The 21,492-nt window shown below is 50.1% G+C and overlaps 1 protein-coding gene and 1 long non-coding RNA gene across 3 annotated transcripts; one reads left to right on the plus strand and one right to left on the minus strand.

Annotated features, from left to right (window-relative positions):
* Nucleotides 1–5,956: 5,956 nt before the first annotated feature.
* LYPD5 (LY6/PLAUR domain containing 5) lies at nucleotides 5,957–10,630 on the minus strand. Of its 2 annotated transcripts, none has more exons than XM_070498488.1 (5): nucleotides 10,411–10,630; nucleotides 8,167–8,295; nucleotides 7,442–7,651; nucleotides 7,070–7,216; nucleotides 5,957–6,795 (listed from the first exon to the last, which is right to left on the minus strand). In XM_070498488.1, exons 1-5 carry the CDS (start codon nucleotides 10,490–10,492, stop codon nucleotides 6,536–6,538), a joined length of 828 nt encoding a protein of 275 aa, XP_070354589.1. In that variant the 5' UTR covers nucleotides 10,493–10,630; the 3' UTR covers nucleotides 5,957–6,535. The 2 variants fall into 2 exon arrangements, with proteins under 2 accessions (XP_070354589.1, XP_044614916.1); XM_044758981.2 differs by having other exon boundaries at nucleotides 7,475–7,651; nucleotides 10,411–10,625.
* A 1,770-nt stretch (nucleotides 10,631–12,400) lies between these two features.
* On the plus strand, nucleotides 12,401–20,140 carry LOC123281073 (uncharacterized). Its single transcript, XR_006520300.2, has 3 exons — nucleotides 12,401–12,586; nucleotides 16,329–16,492; nucleotides 18,210–20,140. It is a non-coding gene; the product is annotated as an uncharacterized lncRNA (long non-coding RNA).
* Nucleotides 20,141–21,492: the final 1,352 nt, after the last annotated feature.

The raw sequence follows: 21,492 nt of genomic DNA on the forward strand, positions 1-21,492 counted from the left end.
CGCTGTTGGCATTATTATTATTTTTGTATGAAATACGCCATACATGCAGAAAGTGCATAAAACATAGAGGTATATTTGGCACAAATAATTACACAGTGAACCCCGTGAAATCACCACACACACCCAGAGGGAATATTGCCATGCCCCAGAATCTTCCTGTATGCTCCTTTATGACCACAGCGCCCACCCCAACCTCCAGGAAACCTCTATCCTCACTTGTACGGAACTTCACTCCAGACCCACAGCCCTCGCATGCTGTTTTCAAAGTCCCTCCTCCTCCCTCCAGCCCTCAGAGGCCCCTGACCCTGGAGACATGCATGAGCGACCCCATCACCAACCTCTCCCACGTCTCTCTGCCTCCAGTCTCAGTTCCCCTGGTCTGTCCCCTGCACGGTCACAGGGAGAGTGTCCTGTCACCTGGCTGCCACCGTGCCTCTCCCCAGCTCTAAGCCCCTCCATGGGTCCCCATCGGCTGCAGGGGAAAGTTCAGGAAACTTTATCCCCACCTGACATTTTAAGCCCTTCAGGGACACTGCCACCCTCTTTATCCTCATCTTCCTTTCTCACACCTTCTACACAGACCAAGCCTTTGTGCATACTGTCCTTCCTGCCCGGAACGCCCTTCCTCCGGCAGCTGTGCCAATTCCTACTTGTCACTTAGGTGCCTCCTCAGAGATTCCTTCCTCTCAGAGGCCTCTCCTGGTCTTCCTCCTTGGCGCTCCCTTAGATCCTCTTTCTTCATGCTTTACCAGCCACGAGCCTCCGGGTTTATCACTGCCTCTTTCCAGACCAGGAGGGCAGGGTTGGGTCTGACTCATCGCTGGGCCCCTGGCATCACCCAGCTCTGAAGAATAGATTACTGCAGCTCTCTCTGTCTCTTATTTGTTCCTGCCTCTGTCCTTCTGTCTCTGCCATTTAATAAATGTTTCCTGAGATCTTTTGTGGGCTCTGCCTGGAGTGCTGATCCCCACTCTGTCCAGCTGGTGACCTCCTACTCATCCTTCAGGACCCAGCACAGGCCCCACCCTCTCTGAAGTCACCCCTGATGCCCCAACTCCCAATCAGAGGTTTCTTCTCTACCTGCCAACCCTTCCAGCCCCAGCACTCCCCTTATTTACTGCCCTGATCTCCCTGGGGGCTATGTCCCTCTGGGTCCTAGTTTGAGTCCCCCATCAGACCAAGAACTCCTCAGGACAGGATTCTCCAGGATCACCCAGCACAGAAAAATCAATGACAAATGTCTGTTGACTGTCTACTGAGATTACTTCTGCCTCTGTGTCTCTGTCTTTGTACAGGCTGGTCCCTCTGCCTGGAATGCTGTTCCCTTCTCTGTCCATGTGGCATGCTTTAAGACCTGTCACCAGGTTCTCTTCCCTCTGGCACCAGCCCCAATGTATCCCTCCTCCAACCCGGCTCCTCTTGTCCCTGCACATCCCTCCATCATAGGCTTGCAGCTGTCTGAGCATGGATATGAGAGCTCTCCCATTAGACTGGGAGCTCCTCCAGGCCTGGGACTCCCCTCCGTGGCCCAGTGCCCAGTGCATGGCCAGGAACATAGGAGGATCTCAATGCATGATGGAGACCAATTATAAATCCAAGTTTGGTAATGTTGCTTCCCTACCACCTTTCAGCTTCTTTTCCAAGATCCAGGTCTGAAGCGGGCCTCTGTGTGTCATACCCATGGGTTCATGGGTCTTACCTCATACTCCATCTCCTAGAAGAAGCTCACCTGATACAATGATGGGATGACTCAGTGACTGTTGCCAACTGGGAGTCAACGCCTGTACGGATGGGGTTTTGTCTTACGGGATGCAACGCATGCATCCTTTGAGTGCTGTCTCCCCAGGGCACAGCCCGAATACTGGGGTCTGGGTCTCAGGGAGTCGCAGGGACCCCTCTCACTATTACACCTCATACCCACTTGCAGAAGTTTTGCTTCCCATCCCCACAACTTTGAGCTCTGCTGGCTTGGATGTCTTGGTTCCTAAGGAAAGAATGCTCCCACTAGAGGACACAGCAGTGGTTCCACTGGATTGGGGGGTGGGACACTGCTTCCTGGCCATTTTGGGCTCCTCACGACACTGAACCAAGAGGCAAAGAGGAGGATTACTCTATGGGCTTGGTGACCGATCTTGATTACCAAGGGGAAACTGAGTTCCTGCGGCACAGTGGAGCCAAGGGAGGCCATGTCTAGAACCCAAGGCATTCTCTGGAACACTTCTTAGAGCTTCCATGTCCAAGAGTAAAAACAACAACAACAACGACAAAAAAGGCAGGACCACCGAGGATCTAGACCTTTCAGGAAGTCAGCTCACTAAGTGAAGAACACCAGCCAGCTGAGGGCAAAGGAAACATGGAAACGTGGAATGAGTAATGGAAAAAGGAAATTGAATATACCAATCATGGCCTTGTGACCAATCACAGAGATTCAAACTGTAGTAGATATGCATATTTCCTTCTTCGCTTGTTTCCCCCCCTCTTCTTGTCCTCCTTCCTTCCACCTTTTCTTGTATCTATCTATCCATCTACTAACTTCTTTTAATCTTGCCTCTTCTTTCCCTTTATTATTTAATATAAGGATTGTTGGTGGTGGCAGACCTGATGTTTGTAATCACAATTTTGTCAGTAGCATCCATCCTATTTCTTCACTGCCTTTCCCCTCCCATAAGACCAGATATTGCTTGTGCACTGCAATTAGGAGACAGCAATAATTAGTTGTCCAATGAGTAGTAAAAAATGACTAAATATTGCAACAGATGACCGGAGGTCAACATGACAAAGAGCCGAGTGTGACGACACAGGCAAAATGAATGGCATGCAAATTTAAGTCCATTCAGCCAGAATGTAGATAATAAAAATTATGAACTCTCATTTGGATAATTCAAAACCAATCAACAGAATAGAGACTGTATTTTCTGGATCTGTCGTTTCAGTCACTCCTTTTCCTTTAACAAATTGCCTCACCTGCAAGGCTTCGTGTGATAAGATGGTCAACTGAAATTTCACCCTTTTGCCTATTGTAACCAAACAGAAAATTTTAAGAAAGGGGTAGGTTTTATTTTTCTCTTCTACTCCCCCATATGCCACTTCTGCACCAAGAAAGATTTAAAAAAAAATGTTAAAAAACCTTTTATCGAAAATAATGTATATATAGAAAGAACACAAATCATAAGCAAAAAGCTCAATGAATTCTCACATCAAGAAACACAAAGACCAGACCCCCAGAATCCCCCTTGTCTTCTCTTCTGCTCGTAACCCCCAAGGATTATCACTATCCTGACCTTTTTTTTTGGTGAGGAAGATTGGCCCTGAGCTAACATCTGTTGCCAATCTTCTTTTTTTTTTCCCTTGAGGAAGGTTGTGCCTGAGCTAACACCTGTGCCAGTCTTTCTCTATTTTGTATATAGGACACTGCCAGAGCATGGTCTGAAGAATGATTTGTAGGTCCATGCCTGGGATCCAGGCTTGCGAACCCTGGGCTGCCAAAGCAGGGTGCACGAACTTAACCACTACACCACCAGGCTGGCCCCTCTCCTGACTTTTAATTGCGTATATTAGTTTTGCCTACTTTGGGCTTTATATAAGAGGAATCATACAGGATGGTCTCTTGTGTGTCTTTATCCTTTTGCTCAACATTACATCTGTGAGGTTCATCCATGCTGTTGCATGCAGATGGTTCATTCTTGTGCTGTATGGTACCCCACTCTGGGAACAGGACACTCGACTATTGACAGGTATTCAGCTTGCTTCCAGCTTGTGGTTATTATGAACTGTCCTGCTAGGAACATTCCAGGACATGTCTTCTGGAGGAAACATGCAAACTAATTTCCATTGGGGAGATATACCCGTATGTTCTATGACCTGATGAAGGGCCCTGTGCAAACTGAAGTGCTCTTAGTTTGAACTGAATCACACTCAACATGTCCAACACTCAACTGTTGATTCTCACTCCCTCTCATCTGTCCTTCTCTTTGGTAAACAGCACCACCATTTACCCCATTCCTCAGGCCAAAACCTTGGAGTGGTCTTGGCTTTTCTTTCCCTCACAGCCCTCAACAAATGTGACAACAAGTCCTCTCAGCTCTACCAACAAAATCTATCCCTTATTCAACCCAAATACTCTCTTGGTGGCCACCCTGTCATCGCTCATTAGGACTGGTGCAGTAGCCACCTTACAGGTCTCAGCTTCCATTCTTGCCACAAGGATCCTTTTAAAATGTAAAGCATGTACACAAGGGGACATGCTGAGGGATCCATTTATATGAAGTTCAAAAAGAGGCAAAATGGATCTATGATAGAGGTGAGAATAATGGCTTCCTTCAAGATGGGAAAGTGCCTGTGAAGGGCTATGAGGGAGACTATGGGGGCGGGGGCTGGAAATGTTCTGTATCGTGACCTGGGTGGAGGTCACTCAGGTGTATGTTACAGAAAAATTTCACTTCATGCATTTTACTGTATGTATTTTATATCTCAATGAAAAAGTTATAATACATGTAATTATTTATGTATATAATTACATACATATAATACACTTAACATTATGTATACTATATGATACACCTAATAACACGATGTTATATAATATAAAATCATGGCAGCCCCCGGCTCTCAATCCTCCAAAGGGTTCTGTATCAGTCTGGGATGAACCAGAACAACAGAACTAGGAGATGCACATTAAGAGATTTATTGCAAGGAACTGGCTTATGTGGTTGCAGAGGCTGGCCGGGTGAGTTCCAATCCATAGGGCAGGCTGCGAGGAAGGGCAGGCTGGAAGTCCCCACGGAGGCCTGAAGCTGCCTCCCCCAGGCAGACTTCTTTCTCAAGGAAGCTGCGGGCTCTGCTCTTCAGGCCTTTCAACTGATGGAAGCAGGCCCACCCAGATGGTCTAGAATAACCTCCCTGAAAGTCACCTGATTATGGACTTTAACCAAATCTGGAAATATCTTCCCAGCGACACCTAGATGAGCATTTGAATGAATAACTGGGGCTGTCGCCTAGCCGAGCTGACACATCAGACTGACCATCCCAGCTTTAAACCACATTCACAACAGAATCCCAAGTCACTTCCCCCCCACCAGCAAGGTCAGCTCTGTGAAGGGAGGGAAGTGGCCTGTCTTGTTGCCTGCTGGGTGCCCCGCAACCAGAACAGTGTGGGCACCCAGTAGGCCATCAGTTAGTGTGGTGTTGAACGAGCAAGGAGATCCAGCTTCCCTTCCACATCAGGCTGTGTAGACGTCTCGAACCCTTCTCCCCTGACCTCACAGGAGCGTAGCAGCATTTCTCACGTGCCCTCCTCCCACAAGGCTTCCTGTCGAGGTAGAATTAGAAGATGTGGGATCCATCCTTGCTCTGCCGCTCACTCTGAAAAGTGCTCTCACTCACCGTGCCTTGGGCGACTTGTCTGCTCTGTGGGGACGTGCCTCCCTTTCTTGCTTGCCTCACTGGGTCCTTGGGACAATCAAGTGGGACGAAGATGGGAAAGGACCTTGTAAACATGAGCCCAAGAGGATGGAGTTCACGTGCTCATGTAAGTGTCCTGCACACCCTGGGTTCCTTCCTACCTCCGGACCTTTGTCCTGGCTGTTTCCTCCCCCTAGATGCCCTGCCTCCTCTTTATCCTGTAGGAGTTTGCTCAAGGTTTACTTCCTCCAGGAAGTCTTCCCAGATCTCCCCAGGTTGGAGGATTTTTCCTGGCTCACCTTGGACTCAAATGTGTTTCCGTCAAATCAACCCCCACGTGTTTAGGAGGTGGATGCCTAGCGGTGTGGCGGGCTGGGACTCACACACGCCTGGTGCTCCACTCACTAGATACGTGAGTTCCAGCAGGCCCCCCCACCCTTGTCCATCTGTGACGTGGGCATCCTGACAGTAGCCCGCTCATGCTGGGCGAGTGTTGTGTCCCGGGTACTCCATGTTCATCTCTTTAAATTCCAACCACAACAACCGTGAAGTCGGTCTTGTCATTATTGTAAGTTTTATTTTCACCTCCACCTCCCAGGTGAGGAAACACAGTCACAGAGAGGTGAAGTAACTTGCCCAAGGTCACCCGTAGGCTAAATGGTAGAGCTGGGATTCGAACTCATGCAGCCTGCCTCCAGAGTCTGGGCTTGTAACTCCTGGGACATACTGCCTCTCGAGCTTCTCATGATGATCTGAATAAAGACATCATCGCAGCTCCCTGGGGGAGCCGGTCCCAGGCCCCAGAGGGAGAGCGCAGGAAACCAGGTCATGGGGGGCCGGGGCCTGGTGGGTGCTCAGTCAGTGATATCTCTTATCAGGATTGCTCTGCATGCGGAGCAGGAGGTGGCTGTCTCCCCCACCCTGGGATGCTGGGGACCTTGCCCAATTTTTCCCAGGTCTGTTGACCATGGAAGGGTGGGGCGGTGGTAGGGAAGCAGGAAGGAGAGAGATGAGAGGGAAACTTCTCTTTGACATCATTTTCCAGGGAGCCGGGTTCTAAGGTCTGAAGCTGCGAGAAGGGTTTACAGGGACCCTGTCCGCAGCACCCCTGCCCAGGAAGAGGCTGGAGGGGCATCTATGAGGAGAGCCCGAGGGGGCCTCCCAGAGTTCCGACCAGTAGGGGGACCATGAGGAGCAGGGCCGTGACGTGGGGCGCCTGGGGACGGGCGGTGGCCGACGCGGAGGTGAAGGACTGGGTCACAGAGTCCGTGTTGCAGAGGCTGCCCTCGCAGCAGGAGCCCTGGAGGTCAATGTTGGTCCAGGGGCTGGTGGTGCCCATGACGGTGCAGGAGGGCCGGTGGCAGGTTCTGATGTACACAGGCACTGAGAGATTGCCTGGGGGTGGGCGCAATGAGGAGGGGTCAAGACCGAGGGAGGAGGCCGCGTCTGAACCCCCACCTCAGAGGCCAGGGGCACCTCTGGGTCCTTGGACGGACTTCTAGTCTCCCTCCTTAGACTGGGGCCCTGCCTCCTCTCTCAGCCTAGAGCCAACCTCCTCCCTCAGACCGGGACCATGTCTCCCCGTCAGGCCTGCCTGGTGCCTCTACCCTCAGGCCTGCCCTACCTCCACTCCCCTTGCCCAAGCCCTGCCCCCCTCCCAGCCCCTCACCGACGGTCATTTGGCCATTGCCCTGGAAGCAGACGCTTTGGTCTTGGTGACACTGGACCCGTCGGGACTTTTCCGGAGTGCAGTCCGCCGGGTGGATCCCCACGCAGGCATAGCACTCGGTGCCGCTGAGCGTCGGCGGATTGGGTGCTGGCAAGAGAGAGTAGACGCACAGTCAGGTAGTGGTTCCCAGGTACGGTTGTGCGGATTGCTCACCGCACCAGGGCGTCCGCCCGGCCCGATGCGGGGGGGGGGGGGGGGGGGGGGAGGGGGGCGGGCTGCAATCCTGGCCGCCGGGAGGAGGCGCCCAGCGGAGGCCACGCCCCTCCCCACCCTGCCGGGGCAGCCCCGGCAGAGCCCCTCCCAGCCCCTCACCTTCGCACGCGTGGCCCGTCCCCCCCGGCACACCTGGGCTCAGGTTGGGGATGGCGTCATGGTTCAGCAAGTCGGAGTTGCACAAGTCGGTCGCGCAGCCGCGCACCACCGAGTAGTCGGGCGGCAGCGCGTGGTGGTTGGACTGCATCTGGCCCGTGGACGGGCCTGTCCAGCAGCCCTTGTGTACCAGGGTCACTGAGGCGCGATACCCTGCGGGCGGGAGGGGGTGGGGTCTGTGCGCCGCCTCCTGGCAGCCTTCTCTCTCCTCTCCCTCTTGCCTCGCCTCTCCACCTCCAGTCTCCAGCCTCTCCCTCCTCCGCTTTTCTGCCTCCCTCACGTGCTTCTCCCTCCTGCCCTTCCGTTTCCTCCCTCTTTCCCTTCCAGACTCCACTTGCCCCTCCCCACCTCCCCTCACCCCTTCTCCTCCCCTCTCCTCATCACCACCCCTGTCGTCGGTCCGCTCTTCCCTCCCTCCCCTCTTCCTCCTTTCTGCCCTTCTCCCACCTCCGCTCCCTGGCTTCCCATTGTCTCCCCTTCCCTCTGGTCCCTCCCCTCATCCCCCCTTTCTTTCTCTCCCTTCTCCGCCCTTCCTCCACCTCCCCATCTCTGACCTTATCCTTCCCCTCCGCTTCTACCCAATTGCCCCTCTAAGCTCTTGGCTCCCCCCACCACCTCCCTCTCTAGTCTCTCCCCCACTCCTTTCTCTTCCATCCTTCTGCCCTCACCAGTGTCCAGGGACAGGACCGCCTCAGAGCATCCGTGGAGACAGGAGACGTTGAGGAATTTCCTGCCACTGAGGTCAAAGGGCCCGAAGTAGATGTGTTGAAAGCTGTGGCATTGCAGGGCTTGGGTTGCTGAGGAGAGGAGCAGGGGTGGGGTGAGACGAGCAGGCCAGGGATGAGCCTGTTCCAGGGACGTGGGGCTCCACCCTGCAAATGCCGGCGGGCCGCACGGGCAGGGCTCTTCGGCTCTGAGGGGAGACAGGCCTCGCTGCCTTGAGGGAACCAGGCTTTGCTGCTGCGGCCTGTCATGGCTGGGTCTACCTCGAGGCAAAGTCATGACCTCTCTGCACCCACCAGTCCAGTTTTACCCCCCGAGGCTGCTCCCGATCTCCACCCTCTTCCAGGAAGCCCTCTAAGATTTTGATGAAGGAGGACGTGATTCACTCTTGCTCTGCCCGTCCCTCTTGCCAACTAATCTCATGACATTCAGTTGCACTAACAGGCCACTGATGGAAAACAAACACTCCAAACAGGCGGCGAGATGCGCAGGGTTGTATACAAATACACACACACAGCCGGCCCCAACAGGAAACACACAAGACACTTAAACACCGACCTAAACACGAAATAACAGAATTGACACACGCTCGTGCGAATCTCACAAATATACACAGAATATCCTGAATGCGTCCACGCAGAGTTCTGCATTCACACACAAAACAAGTTGCAGCCAGACCCTCCACTAGAAACCCCCCAAACCACGGCACACATCGCATGCATGCAAAATCATACTTACAGACAGGAAAACGTGTGGTTACGGAAACAATAGCAATGCACACAGAGATCCAGGAACACGGGCCTTCCCACCCAGAGAGAGACAGATAAAGACCCAAGAATCAGAGACATGCAAAGAAAATGAGAGACCACAATTATGCAGAGTTAGAGATGCACGAAAAAGAGACCCACAAAAACATACAACTTAAAGTCATAGAGCCAGCCCTGGTGGCCTAGTGGTTAAAGTTTGGCGCTTCGGCGGCCCTGGTTCGGTTTCTGGTCGCGGAACCACACCATCCCTCTGTCAGTTGCCATGCTGTGACAGCGGGTCACATAGAAGAACTAGAATGACTTACAACCAGGGCGTACAATCACGTACCAGGGCTTTGGGGAGGAAAAAAAAGACAAAGGTTGGCAACAGATGTTAGCTCAGGGTGAATCTTTCCCTGCAAAGAATTAAAAAATAGAAAATAAATAAATAAAATCATAGGTACAAGACACATAGAGACAGATATTAAAATACCCAAACACATATACCCAGAGATAAATGCAGGCCTACCGATCACAGAGATGCACAAACACAAAGAGAGCCACGGAGATGCAAAATTATACCCACATCTCTTTTACATAGAGAGTGAAGCTCAGAGATAAACAGACCCATACAGCATTTGTTCAAACACCCAGACATGGCAATCTGGCACAGAGAAACGCAGACAAGCACAGAGACCACAGGACGTGGTGACATATGGACACACACAGAAATCAAACTCTCTTCTGTGGATGAGCAGACACACAAGAGGTCTGTGTGTGCAGGCGGGGCCTCCTCCCCACCACTCTAACTGCCTGTCTTTGTAGCCCCTGCAGTCCTGATGGGAGTATGGCCCTGTCCTTGCCCAAACTGGGGACAAGGGTAGCCTGAGGATGAAGCCGTGGTTCCCTGCCAGTTCTGGAAAGAGCCCCCACCGTTCCCCACAAGTACCCATGCGTGGGGGCGCGGTCAGGGAGGAGGAGAGAGGCTGGGGTGTTGGAAAGAGAGATGCTGGCTGACAGGCAAGCACAGAGGAGGGGAAGAGAAATGGGGGGACACAGTCCTACCTCTCCTCACCAAGACCCAGGGGTCTAGGCCCCCAGCCCCTCCTCCCTCAGACCCAGGGGTCTGGGCCCCCAGGCCCTCCTCCCTGAGACCCAGGGGTCCGGGCCCCCAGCCCCTCCTCCCTCAGACCCAGAGGTCCATTCCCCAGCCCCTCCTCCCTCAGACCCAGGAGTCCAGGCCCCCAGTCCCTACCCCCTCAGACCCAGGGGTCCAGGCCCCCAGTCCCTCCTCCCTCAGACCCAGGGGTCCGGGCCCCCAGTCCCTGCTCCCTCAGACCCAGGGGTCTGGGCCCCCAGTCCTTCCTCCCTCAGACACAGGTGTCCAGGCCCCCAGCCCCTCCTCCCTCAGACACAGGGGTCCAGGCCCCCAGCCCTTCTTACCATTGGACTCAGAAGTCTGGGTACCTGTCAGGCAGAGCACAGCCCCAAAGAGGCCGAGCAGGGTGGCTCTGGGGACTCCCATGGCCAGGTCGTGGAGCTCCGGGAGACACCGAGGACAGCTCCTCCTGCTCTGCTTTCTGCTTGGCTGGTTCTCCCTGCTGAGCCCCAGGCATCCCGGCAACCCAGCCTGGCCAGGATTCCTCCACCCCTGCCTGCCCTTGCTTGGACTCGACTCCTCCTAGGTAATCATGATGGGCCGTGGTGAGCCCTGGGTCTGAGGAAGGAGGGCACTGGGGGCCTGGGCTCCTGGATCTGAGGGAGGAGGAACCAGGGGCCTGTAACCCTTAATTTTGGGGGACATTGTGTTTTGCAGGCTGTCTTTCGACCCCAACCCCCGCAATGTGTTCTAGTCCAAGGCTGGCACACATGGTCTCTTGATTTCTCTTCTCTCCCACCACCCCAACGTATACCACCCTACACTCAGACACGCAGCCTCCAACCCTGGGGCCACGTCTCCAGCCCCAGGGATGCAGACAACGCCTCCACAAAGCCTTCTCTGACCCCCATCGCTCCCACTTTCCCACCCACCTCAGCCTCAAGCACCTCCCTGTCTCCCAGCCCTCCTCACCTGGGTTGGGCTGGTGTCTATCTCCCGCATCACAGGCCTCAGGGGATGTTTGCGATGTTGTATGAATGAATGAATCAATGGACGTACAAACAGACAGAGAGGCAGAGAGAGAGAGAGAAACAGAGTGACAGAGAGAGAGAGTGACAGGGAGACAGGGACCCCCAGGGGGCAGTTACATGTGGGATACAGAAAGACAGACACACCAGTGTGGACAGATGTCACTGTAGACACACAGACCAGCCCAGCCATGAAGAGGGACACCCCGACGAACAGGACACGCCCACAGAAGGCATTTAATAAATGTTTATTAGATTATTAAATGAATGAATTAAAAACCATTGGAGGAGATAGAGACACAGGCAGACAACCAGAGGGACCCATTGTCCCCTGAGGACACAGACAGACCCATGTTGGCACTCAGACACTGGGCAGATGCGGTCATCCAGACGGATGCCCCTGTGGGCAGTTGGAGCTGGACAGAGACCCTAGGTCAGCCACTCCTGACCTGCCTCTTGGAGGAGCCCCCTGCTGGGATCACACCTGCTCACCGTGCCGAGCAGGGTGGGCACCAGGCGGTGCAGAGACCTAGACTCTCGCACCCACAGAGGGATGGGACAGGGTTGACACAATGGCGGTGACCAGGATGACCTTAACGGTCCCCTGAGCTTGACTGAATTTTACACAGATTACTTCTTGGCGATACCCACCCCCCCTCCCCCCCCCGCCCCCACCCCTTTTACTCAGAGCATTTCCTTTAGAAAACTTGTCACTGCAAATTCTTTCTCGGTCCCTTTGAAATGTGGGGAAATCTCCCCGCCTCTAGCCGGTTTTACAACCTGGGAATGTTTTCCTCCAGGACTTGGAGGCCCTGCCTTTGAAATGTCATTATCAAGGAAGATAGCGCCCCAACTCTAGGCTCGGGTGGGGGGGGAGAGGGAGGCACCCAGCTTGAATGAGCGACAATTAGCAAACACAGATGGCCTGATCACAGAGAAAAAACATTTGCAGACTCAGGAATAACTCAGTGTGCTGCACGCGTCCCGTGGCCTGGCCTCCTTCCTCTCCTCCTCCAGCACTTTTCCACTAGCCCATCTGGTGATTAAAATCCTCCTGCCTTTCGTTTCGCTGGAGTTGGGTTCAGTCTCTCTCCCCAGCCGCCATAGTCTCCGATAAAGCCTCCCGTGCCTGTTTAACTCTGGTGCCTTTTTCTTTGACAGCAGACACCCAGGCGCTGTGGACACTCACTGGCAGAGCCTCCCTTACCCTCTTCTTGCCAAATCCCGGCCCCTCCCGTCAGGCCTCGCTTCCCCGAACCTGTTTTGCATCCCAATTATTCTTCCTGCTTCTCCTGTTCCCGTCCCAGGCTCTCTTTTTGGAGCTGGTCACGCAGGGGCAGGGTGGAGCTAAAGGCCCCTGCAGGGTGGAGACTGGCTACGGAAGGAGCCGGGTTTTCTGCAGCCCCTAGGAAGGTGGAGGCCTTGGAAGTGTTCACAGTGGTTCACCGTTTCAGAGACTGAGGCATGAAGAGTGTGCAGCCCAGTCTGTGTGGTGAGTGTGAGAGTGTGTGTGTGAGAGTATGTGTAAGTGGCTGGGGGAGTCTGTGTGGTTTTGACTCTGGTAACCTTCAGGTACCTTTGGGGGCTGTGAGTTATCAGGTAGGGAGCCCCCCATTGCAGGACGTAATCAAGTGGAGACCCAGTGACCTAGGTGGAGAGATTTTGGCACAGTTGTTGCATCCACAGAGGGCCGTACAACATGAACTCTAAGCTCCCTGTGAATCCACAGATTCTTTTTTTGGTAATCACTTTTTTTTTTTCCCTGGGAAAGATTTGCCCCGAGCTAACATCTGTTGCCAGTCTTTCTCTCTCTCTCTCTCTTTTTTTCCTTTTCCCTTCTCTTCCCCAAAGCACCAGTACATAGTTGTATATTCTGGTTGTAAGTCCTTCTAGTTTTTCCATGTGAGCCGCTGCCACAGCATGGCTCCTGGCAAACAGGTGGTGTGGTTCCACGCTGGGGAACCAAACCCAGGCCGCCAAAGTGGAGGGTGCCAAACTTCAACCACTAGGCCATCAGGGCTGGCTCAATAATCACTCTTTAATGATTAATTATTTAAGGGTTGGGGGGAAATGAGGATGTTTTGTGGTAGCCATTAGGGTGCTATTTTTAAAATGTTTTACTGTAGAAATTTTTTTTTTTTGAAGATTGGCACCTGAGGTAACAACTGTTGCCAATCTTTTTTTTTTTTTTCCTACTTTATCTTCCCAAACCCCCCGTACATAGTTGTATATCTTAGCTGCAGGTCCTTCTAGTTGTGGGATATGGGACGCCGCCTCAACATGGCCTGACGAGCGGTGCCATGTCCGCGCCGGGGATCCGAACCCTGGGCCGCCGCAGCGGAACATGGGAACTTAACCAGTGGGCCACGAAGCCAGCCCCACTGTAGAAATTTTCAAACAAACGCAGAGAGAAGAGGATGCCGCATCACCTGGACTCGACACTTTCTAACCTGTCACTGATCTGTCATTCTTCCCCCACTTTGATGCTTGGAAGGGCAATAATTGGATTCTTGCATTATTTTGTTCAAAATATCAATTTCACTTAAAACACCATTTAAAAGTAGGTGATTCTCAAAGTGTAGCTTTGGCTTATGTTCTAAGATGCAAATCTCTGTGAATATCTCAAACAGTTTCTAAGAGGTGTCACCCATTTAGTGCTATGTTGCCATCAGATCCGCTTTCTCTTTGTATATTGAATAGTTTCAGACTTATTTCTCATATATGTGTTTTCAATACATCCCAACATTTATTAGAAGCCGAAGAGTAGTTGGAGAAATATTTAAAAATTCAGTGGCATATCAAGAAATTTCTGCTGCATTATTTGTTATCCAGTTTGAAGAATGCGCAGAACAAGGATTTGCTTCTCCAGGAAGTGAGAAAGGAGGCTGGTCCAGGAGGTGTCACCTCGTGTCTCTGTCCCAGCGCCAGCCGCCTGCCAGAGCATCTGTTTCCATGTCCTCAGCTGCCTGGTGTCTGAGTGTCCACCTGGGTCTATTAAACGCTTTAGAATTTTTTCAAGAATCTTCTATTGTATTCCATAAGCTTCCATGCACCTTTCCATTTCTGTGCACAGCTGCAAATACCTGGCCTCTCAAATGTTTTTCCAGATTTGGGTTATGTAAGCAGTTTACTAAATGTATGTATCATTTGTCTCCGGTTATAGCATCTACTGCACAAAATTCCCCGAAGTGTTTACCTGTAGGAATAGGTGCAATCTGGAAATCTACCCACATACCAGTAATTGTCAACTAACTCGTCAACTGCAAACAGGCTTTGTGACCCAAATTATTGAGAAATAGTCAGTATTCCTTACCTAATTCAAAATAATCCCATTAATCAAACATGCTATAATTGTAACGATTTGTGTGATTTTTAAAATGTCATCCCCTAAGTAGTGTGTGACATCACTTGCTGCCAATCTTTATGTTCTGCTTAAACGTTTTTCCGTCCGTTATCAGAATTGTGGAGTTTTCTTCTGGAACCCCGGTCCCTGCCTTGCCAAAAACAGAATCACGTATATTGTGCGCCAATATTTTCTTTTGTTATTTTCACCTCACTTCTGCCTGTAGCGTCAATATTTCTTTTTCAGATTACATCTTAATTTTTTTTTTTTTTTTACAGTTCAGGGGTGTTAAGTATATTCGAATTGTTGTGCAACTTTTTCACCTTGCAAAACTGAAACTCTAGACCCATTTAACAGCATGTCCCCAGTGCCCCTCCCCCAGCCCCTGGCACCCTCCCTGCTCCCGTGTGACTCTGTGAATCTGACTGCCCAGACACCTCATGTGAATGGAATCATACAGTATTTGTCCTCTTGTATCTGGCTTATTTCATTCGGCAGTATGTCTTCAAGGTTCATCCATGTTGTAGCACACGTCAGAATTTCCTTCCTTTTTTTTAAGATTGGCTCCTGAGCTAACATCTGTTGCCAATCTTCTTTTTTTCTTCTTCTTCTCCCCAAAGCCCCCCAGTGTATGGTTGTATATTCTAGTTGTATGTCCTTCTGGCTCTGCCGTGTGGGACGCCGCCTCAGCGTGGCCTGATGAACAGTGCCATGTCCATGCCCAGGATCCAAACCAGTGAAACCCTGGGCTGCCGAAGGGGAGCACACGAACTTAACCACTCGGCCACGGGGCCGGCCCCTCCTTCCTTTTTAAGGTGGAATAATATTCCGCTGAATGCGTATACCACCTTTTGTTTATGTTTATGCATTCATCTGTGGATGGACATATGGGTTGCTTCCACCTCTTGGCTATTGTGAATAATGCTGCAGTGAACATGGGCACAAACATCTGTTCATCTTGCTTTGAATTCTTTTGGATATATACGAAATCAGACCCTAACTTTGAATGCTGCACACCACGGTGGGTATGCCCCTCATTTTCAAATGCTTGATCAAGGCTGCCGATCTCTGTGTGGCTCACTGGGAGGCCAGACTAGCTGTCAGGTGGAGATCTGCTCTCAGGTTGGTGGGGCTCGCAGCTGTGGAAAGGAATCGAGGGCGAGGACTGGGCAGACGGAGATGTTGGGCTGTGATTCAGTGCCAACAAAGGGGTCAGAGCACCCCAGGGGAGCTCTGGCGCATGGGATCTTGGCAGCTGAGGCTGTCTCCAAGTGGGCAGCACCTGAGAGGGGCACATCCTTCACTCCTGAACAGATCTGGGTGGCAAATCTCAGCAGCCATCACACTCCACTCATTCTCTTTTTTAGTGTATTTTTTCCATCCCCAGAGTTTGAAATAGTGATTAATTACAGGTTCCTTTGAGATGAAATAAAGTCATCTGAATCTGCTAGTTTATTCCCCAGTTGGAAGGATTTGGCAAAACAACATTCCTGTCTACCATTACCATCTTTTGGAAGTTAAATGTTCTTGTTTACAGTGAATCTTTTTTTTTTGTTTCTTTCTTTTTTTTTTTTGCTGAGGACGATTAGCCCTGAGCTAACATCTGTTGCCAATCTTCCTCTTTTTTTGCTGAGGAAGATTAGCCCTGAGCTAACATCTGTTGCCAATCTTCCTCTTTTTTTGCTTGAGGAAGATTAGCCCTGAGCTAACATCTGTGCCAATTTCCCTCCATAAAGTGAATCATTTTTTCATTTAAATTTGAATTTAATATCCAAATATTCAAATTTTAAGTTTAAATTTAAGAGTCTATTATTCAAGTTAGATGGCTGGGTACCTGGTTTGGCAAACAGTACATTTAATTAAAGGATTCTTCATTTTCCCCCTCTTCTAGTCATTTCTTGAAATTTATTCTTCGTGGTTTACGTGGAGGCAGGAAGCAGATTCATGTCAATCCCCAGTGGAGCTGGATTCATCGACATTTGGCTGAAATAACAGCTGTGGAAATTCTTTCCCCTTGCCACCTTATTTTTTACAAAAGTGTATTCAACGATCCAGGTAGTTTTATAACAGCTTTCCATTTTCTAATCCTGATTATTTTTCCTTCTTAATAGATGTCAGATAGGGTTAATAGTTTATTTTAGAATTTTTTGGGGGTGGGGGAGTGAGGAAGATTGGCTCTGAGCTAACATCTGTTGCCAATCTTCCTCTTTTTTTTGCTTGAGGAAGATTGGCCCTGAGCTAACATCTGTGCCAATCTTCCTCTATTTTGTTAGTGCGATTTTCTTTGTTTAAACATCCTCTGTGAATCAGGTGGAAAAGCAGCTCCTTGTTTAGAAGCACAGGCTGTTTTAGATGATATGACATCAACAACGTCTTTCCATTTTCAAACTGACTTCTCCTTTGTAAGTGGACGAGGAATGGTGCCTACCAACCCTGTTGGAACAAGACACTTTATTGCCACCTGCTGGAACATGGCTGCAATAAATTATAAATCGCTTTGCAGTCAGCAAAAGAATAACACAATACACAAAAAATTAAAAAAAAAATGTTTTCAAAATAATAAAGATGTCTTTGATGTGAGTGGTACCTGCTCAGGTGTAGTGCTCTTGTGCAGTGCCCAACACGAACAACTATACGTGGTGACTGGAAAGCCACACACAGATGGGGCAGACGTGGGGGTAGAATTGGCTCATGTGGATTCTAGGAAGAATCCACAACCAGGAGGAGCAGGACTTGAGGATGATTCGGTAGGAGTGGATTCTAGGACCATCTAAAGGGATGACTGGGATCTGCGTAGGCAATTCAAGATGGCAGGCGTTGGAAGGTCATCAGCTGTGGGCCAGGAGACCTGCATTCACTGTGTGTCCTAAGGGAAGCCCTCCTCGTTCCTGAGCTTCTTTTGCTCCTTTTGGATGGGGGGTTGGGAGGGAGGGGAGGGCAGGAGCTGCCATACCTGCTCTCTTTGACCTCCCGGGTTTCTGAGAACTGAAGAGACTGGGGGCTCCAGGAATGGGTCAGGATTGGGGTGGGGAGCAGGGCTCCTATGCTGTCATTGTAGGAGCAGAGATGGCTGAATTTCAGGGGGGCTGGACCGTGTTCGGGCCACCCCAGGGTATACACCCACATGGTCTGCGCCGGTGGGTGAGGAACAAGGGGATCTCAGATAAATGCTGGGGAGAACACTTACAAGAGTTTCTCGACTGCTGGATGCCTCCATTTCTGTGCACAGCCCCCTGCGTACTCCAGGTCCCCTTCATGTGCCAAACTTACCTGACTTCTCCAAGGATTTCCACTGCATGCTCCTTCTCTGCCCTCACACCTCCCTTTCACTCGTGTCCTAGATTTCCCCCACTCTCTGTTTCCCCGCTCCTGGCACATCCTTCTCCCCCCGCCACTTCCGTTCCACTTCCAGAACCATTTCCCAGCCTCTCCCATGCCCACCCCTCTTCTTCCAACTCTCTCTCTTTGCTTCCCCCCAACTTCCAACTCTTTCCAAGCCATCCTTTCAGTTCCCCTCCCCTGTCTTCAGCCTCTCTTCCCTTCCCCCTCACTTCCTAGCCCGTCTTTCCTGAGTCCTTTCTACTTCCCCTCGCCTAGGGTTGCCAGATAAAAACTAGAAGATGCTAAATTTGAATTTCTGGTAAACAACAGATCATTTTTACTTTAAGTATGTCCTAAATATTTCATGCTGCATACTTATCCTAAAAGATTATGTGTCATTTATCTGACATTCAAATTTTACTAGGTGTCCTGTATTTTTTTTTTTTTTCAGGAAGATTAGCCCTGAGCGAACTTCCACCGCCAATCCTTCTCTTTTTTTTGCTGAGGAAGATTGACCCTGAGTTAACATCCATGACCATCTTCCTTTACTTATATGTGGGACGCCTGACAGTGTGGTTTGGTAAGTGATGTGTCGGTCCGCGCCTGGGATCTGAACTGGTGAACCCCAGGCCACTGAAGCAGAGTGCACGAACTTAACCGTTACACCACAGGGGGACCCAGGTATCCTATATTTTTATTTGCTCAATCTGGCAACTCTACTCCTGTCTCTGGCCGACATCCCTGGCCACGGCCACTCCACCCAGGCCAGTCCCCTTGAAGACCCTGCAGCTCTCAGGCAGCAGTCCAGTGCCTACCACCGCATCCCACTTAGCTCCTCACCAGCTTCTCTGAGCCTCTCCAGAACCCAGCAATACAGGGTTACCACCAGCCGGTGCAGGGGCGGCCCTCCCAGACACTGCGCAGCCCTAGAGTCAGCGTTAGGTCTGTTTGATTGGTGTCTGGGCACATTCATTGCCATGTGGCTTACTTCATTGATTGACTGATTGATCCTTAGGTCTACACTGACTTTTGAATATCCCTGAAATACAGTGGTATAAATCCTCCTCCTCTTCCTTCAAGATCATCATAGCTATTCTAGGTCCTTTCCACGTAAATTTTGGAATCATCTTGTCAACTTCTATTTTAAAAAGCCTGCTAGGAATTTTACTGAAATGGTGTTGAGTGTGTAGATACATTTGGAGATAATTGGCTGGCTAAACATATGGAGTCTTCCAATCCATGAATACGATACATCTCTTCATTTATTTAGGTCTTTAATTTTCCAAGGCCAATATTTTACAGCATTTACTGTAGACCTTGGATAGCTCCCATTATGTTTATGTCTAGATAGTTTAGTTTCAATGCTATTTTAAATGACATTGCTTTGAAATTTCCTTTACAGTTGTTTGCTAGGTTATAGAAATGTGACCACGGACCCTCTAGGACCAGTTCAAACTGACTCCATCTTTTTTGTTTGAGAAAGATTAGCCTTGAGCTAGCATCTGCTGCCAATCCTCCTCTTTTTGCTGAGGAAACCTGGCCCTGAGCTAACATCCATGCCCATCTTCCTCTATTTTATATGTGGGATGCCTGCCACAGCATGGCTGGCCAAGTGGTGCCATGTCGGCACCTGGGATCCGAACCAGCAAACCCCGGGCCACTGAAGCAGAACATATGAACTTAACTGCTGTGCCACCAGGCCGGCTCCCAAACTGACCCCATCTTATCAACAGAATGTTAAAGTTGCTTTTCAGGGGCAAGCCAAAAAGTGCAAGTCTTGTAGCCAGAGCATGCACAGAGGAGAAAATCTTGACCTGAAATAACACCCAGAACCAAAGATTCTGTCCCCCACGGAACCAGAGGAGCAGGACACAACTAAAACTTGAAAGCTGGACTCTCATCAGAAGCGAGGGGTCTGTTGTCTGGGAAGATCCAGTGTTAAAGCCCCCTCCACACTCACCATAAATGTTTAAAGCCTGCCAATCAAAACCTGCCCCGCCAGCACTTCCACTTCCCAGCCTGTTCCCCCCAACCTCTTAAACTTTGCCCCAAGCCCTGGATCGGGGAGACAGATTTGAGAGCCTTGCCTCCTGTCTCCTTGCTGGTCAAGCTCGCAATAAAGCCTTTTCTTTTCTCAAAAGCTGGTGCTGTAATTATTGGCTTTTTATGCACATGGGGCAGAGAGCCCCCCTTTTGTGTGGTAACAGAAATATATTTGATTTTTTGTTGTTGTTGAGGAAGACTGGCCCTGAGCTAACATCCACTGCCAATCCTCCTCTTTTTGCTGAGGAAGACTGGCCCTGAGCTAACATCTGTGCCCATCTTCCTCTATTTTATATGTGGGATGCCTGCCACAGCATGGCTTGACAAGCAGTGCATAGGTCCACACCTGGGGTCCCAACCCGCGAACCCTGGGCTGCTGAAGCAGAGCACGCGAACTTAACCACTGTACCACTGGGCCGTACCTATAGTTGATTTTTAAACATTGGCCTTTTATCCCCCAACTTTGCTAAACGTACTCATTAGTTCTAATTGTAGATTCCTTTGACTTTTCTGTGTACACAGTCACATGATCTACAAATAAGGATGGTTTTATTTCCTTTCCAATCTTTACACTGTTTATTTCTTTTTCCTGTCTATTGCATGGTACAAGATTGAATAGAATCAGTGGGAGTACATTGCTTGCCTTGTTCCTGATATTACTATAGTTTGATTATCACCTCTGCTCATGCCTCTCAGGGTCTGTGCCATCCCCCTAAGGCTCCCCATTATGAGCTCCACAAAGGCAAAACATCAGGGTCAAGGGCAGTGGGCCCTCTGTCCATCCATGTGGACTCCAGGATTTAGGGCCAGCACCTGGCCAGAGATCAAACTGACCTGCTCAGGCCCTAGCTGCTCATCAGAGTGGATATGGCTCAGCCCAGGTCCAGAGCCACATCCTGGGGGCCTGGGTGGCTGGAGGAGAGACATGGAGGCCAAGAAGCCATCTGATCCCTCCAAAACCATCTGGCCAGAGTGGGTTTCATTGCACATCTATGCGGGAGTCTACTCCAGAAAGAAATGCTTCATCTGTACCTGCTTCTTGATGGTACTTTTGAATCATTATGGTTGGTTTTAGGTAAAACTGTGCATATCTCCTTTGACAGTCCTTCTGGTGGTGTTAACACATTAGGCAACAGGAGAAAATAAGCCAGTTTTTTGGGTAACCACACAGAAAAGGGATGGGCTATCCATGTGGATAGTCTGAATCTCGTTGAGTTTGAGCAATTTCAACATAGCCGGTAATTGAAACAAAGTTTGATAATGTCTCCTTTTTCCTTTTTGCATTCGATGATCTGTAGGAAACAAATATGAGAGGTGCTTTGGAAATGCAAATCATAGATTGTTCATTAAGTAGGAATGATCTGAGTGACATGAAGAAACCTTCAATACAACTCCTGGACTCTTTGTGGCCAACTCTAGGATGAGACTGTAGACCTAGAAATTGGTCCAAGAAGAAAGATACCACTATTGCAACAGAAAAAAGATTTAAAAATCATAGCAAACATGTAAAAGGGTGCTAGACCCCAAAACCACGATAATCCCCTTTCTTTGGCAGCACTGTGTAGTTTCTGATCCAGGTCTAAAATATGTTCATAAAGAATTATTAAATATTCTCCTTTTTGCTGAACAAAGCTCTAAATAAAAGGCAAGAGGTGACTATTTTGAATCAACTCACTATAAGCAATGCTTTG

The sequence above is a fragment of the Equus asinus genome, chromosome 26 (genome assembly GCF_041296235.1).
Source record: "Equus asinus isolate D_3611 breed Donkey chromosome 26, EquAss-T2T_v2, whole genome shotgun sequence".
Taxonomy (NCBI): domain Eukaryota; kingdom Metazoa; phylum Chordata; class Mammalia; order Perissodactyla; family Equidae; genus Equus; species Equus asinus.

Coding starts and splice junctions, on each gene's coding strand:
- LYPD5 (XM_070498488.1), bottom strand. CDS start 10,492: ATGGGAGTCCCCAGAGCCACCCTGCTCGGCCTCTTTGGGGCTGTGCTC. Junction 7,652..8,166: donor GGTCCTGTCCCTGGACACTG/GTGAGGGCAGAA, acceptor TCCCGCCCGCAG/GGTATCGCGCCTCAGTGACC. Junction 7,217..7,441: donor GACGGGCCACGCGTGCGAAG/GTGAGGGGCTGG, acceptor CTCTCTTGCCAG/CACCCAATCCGCCGACGCTC.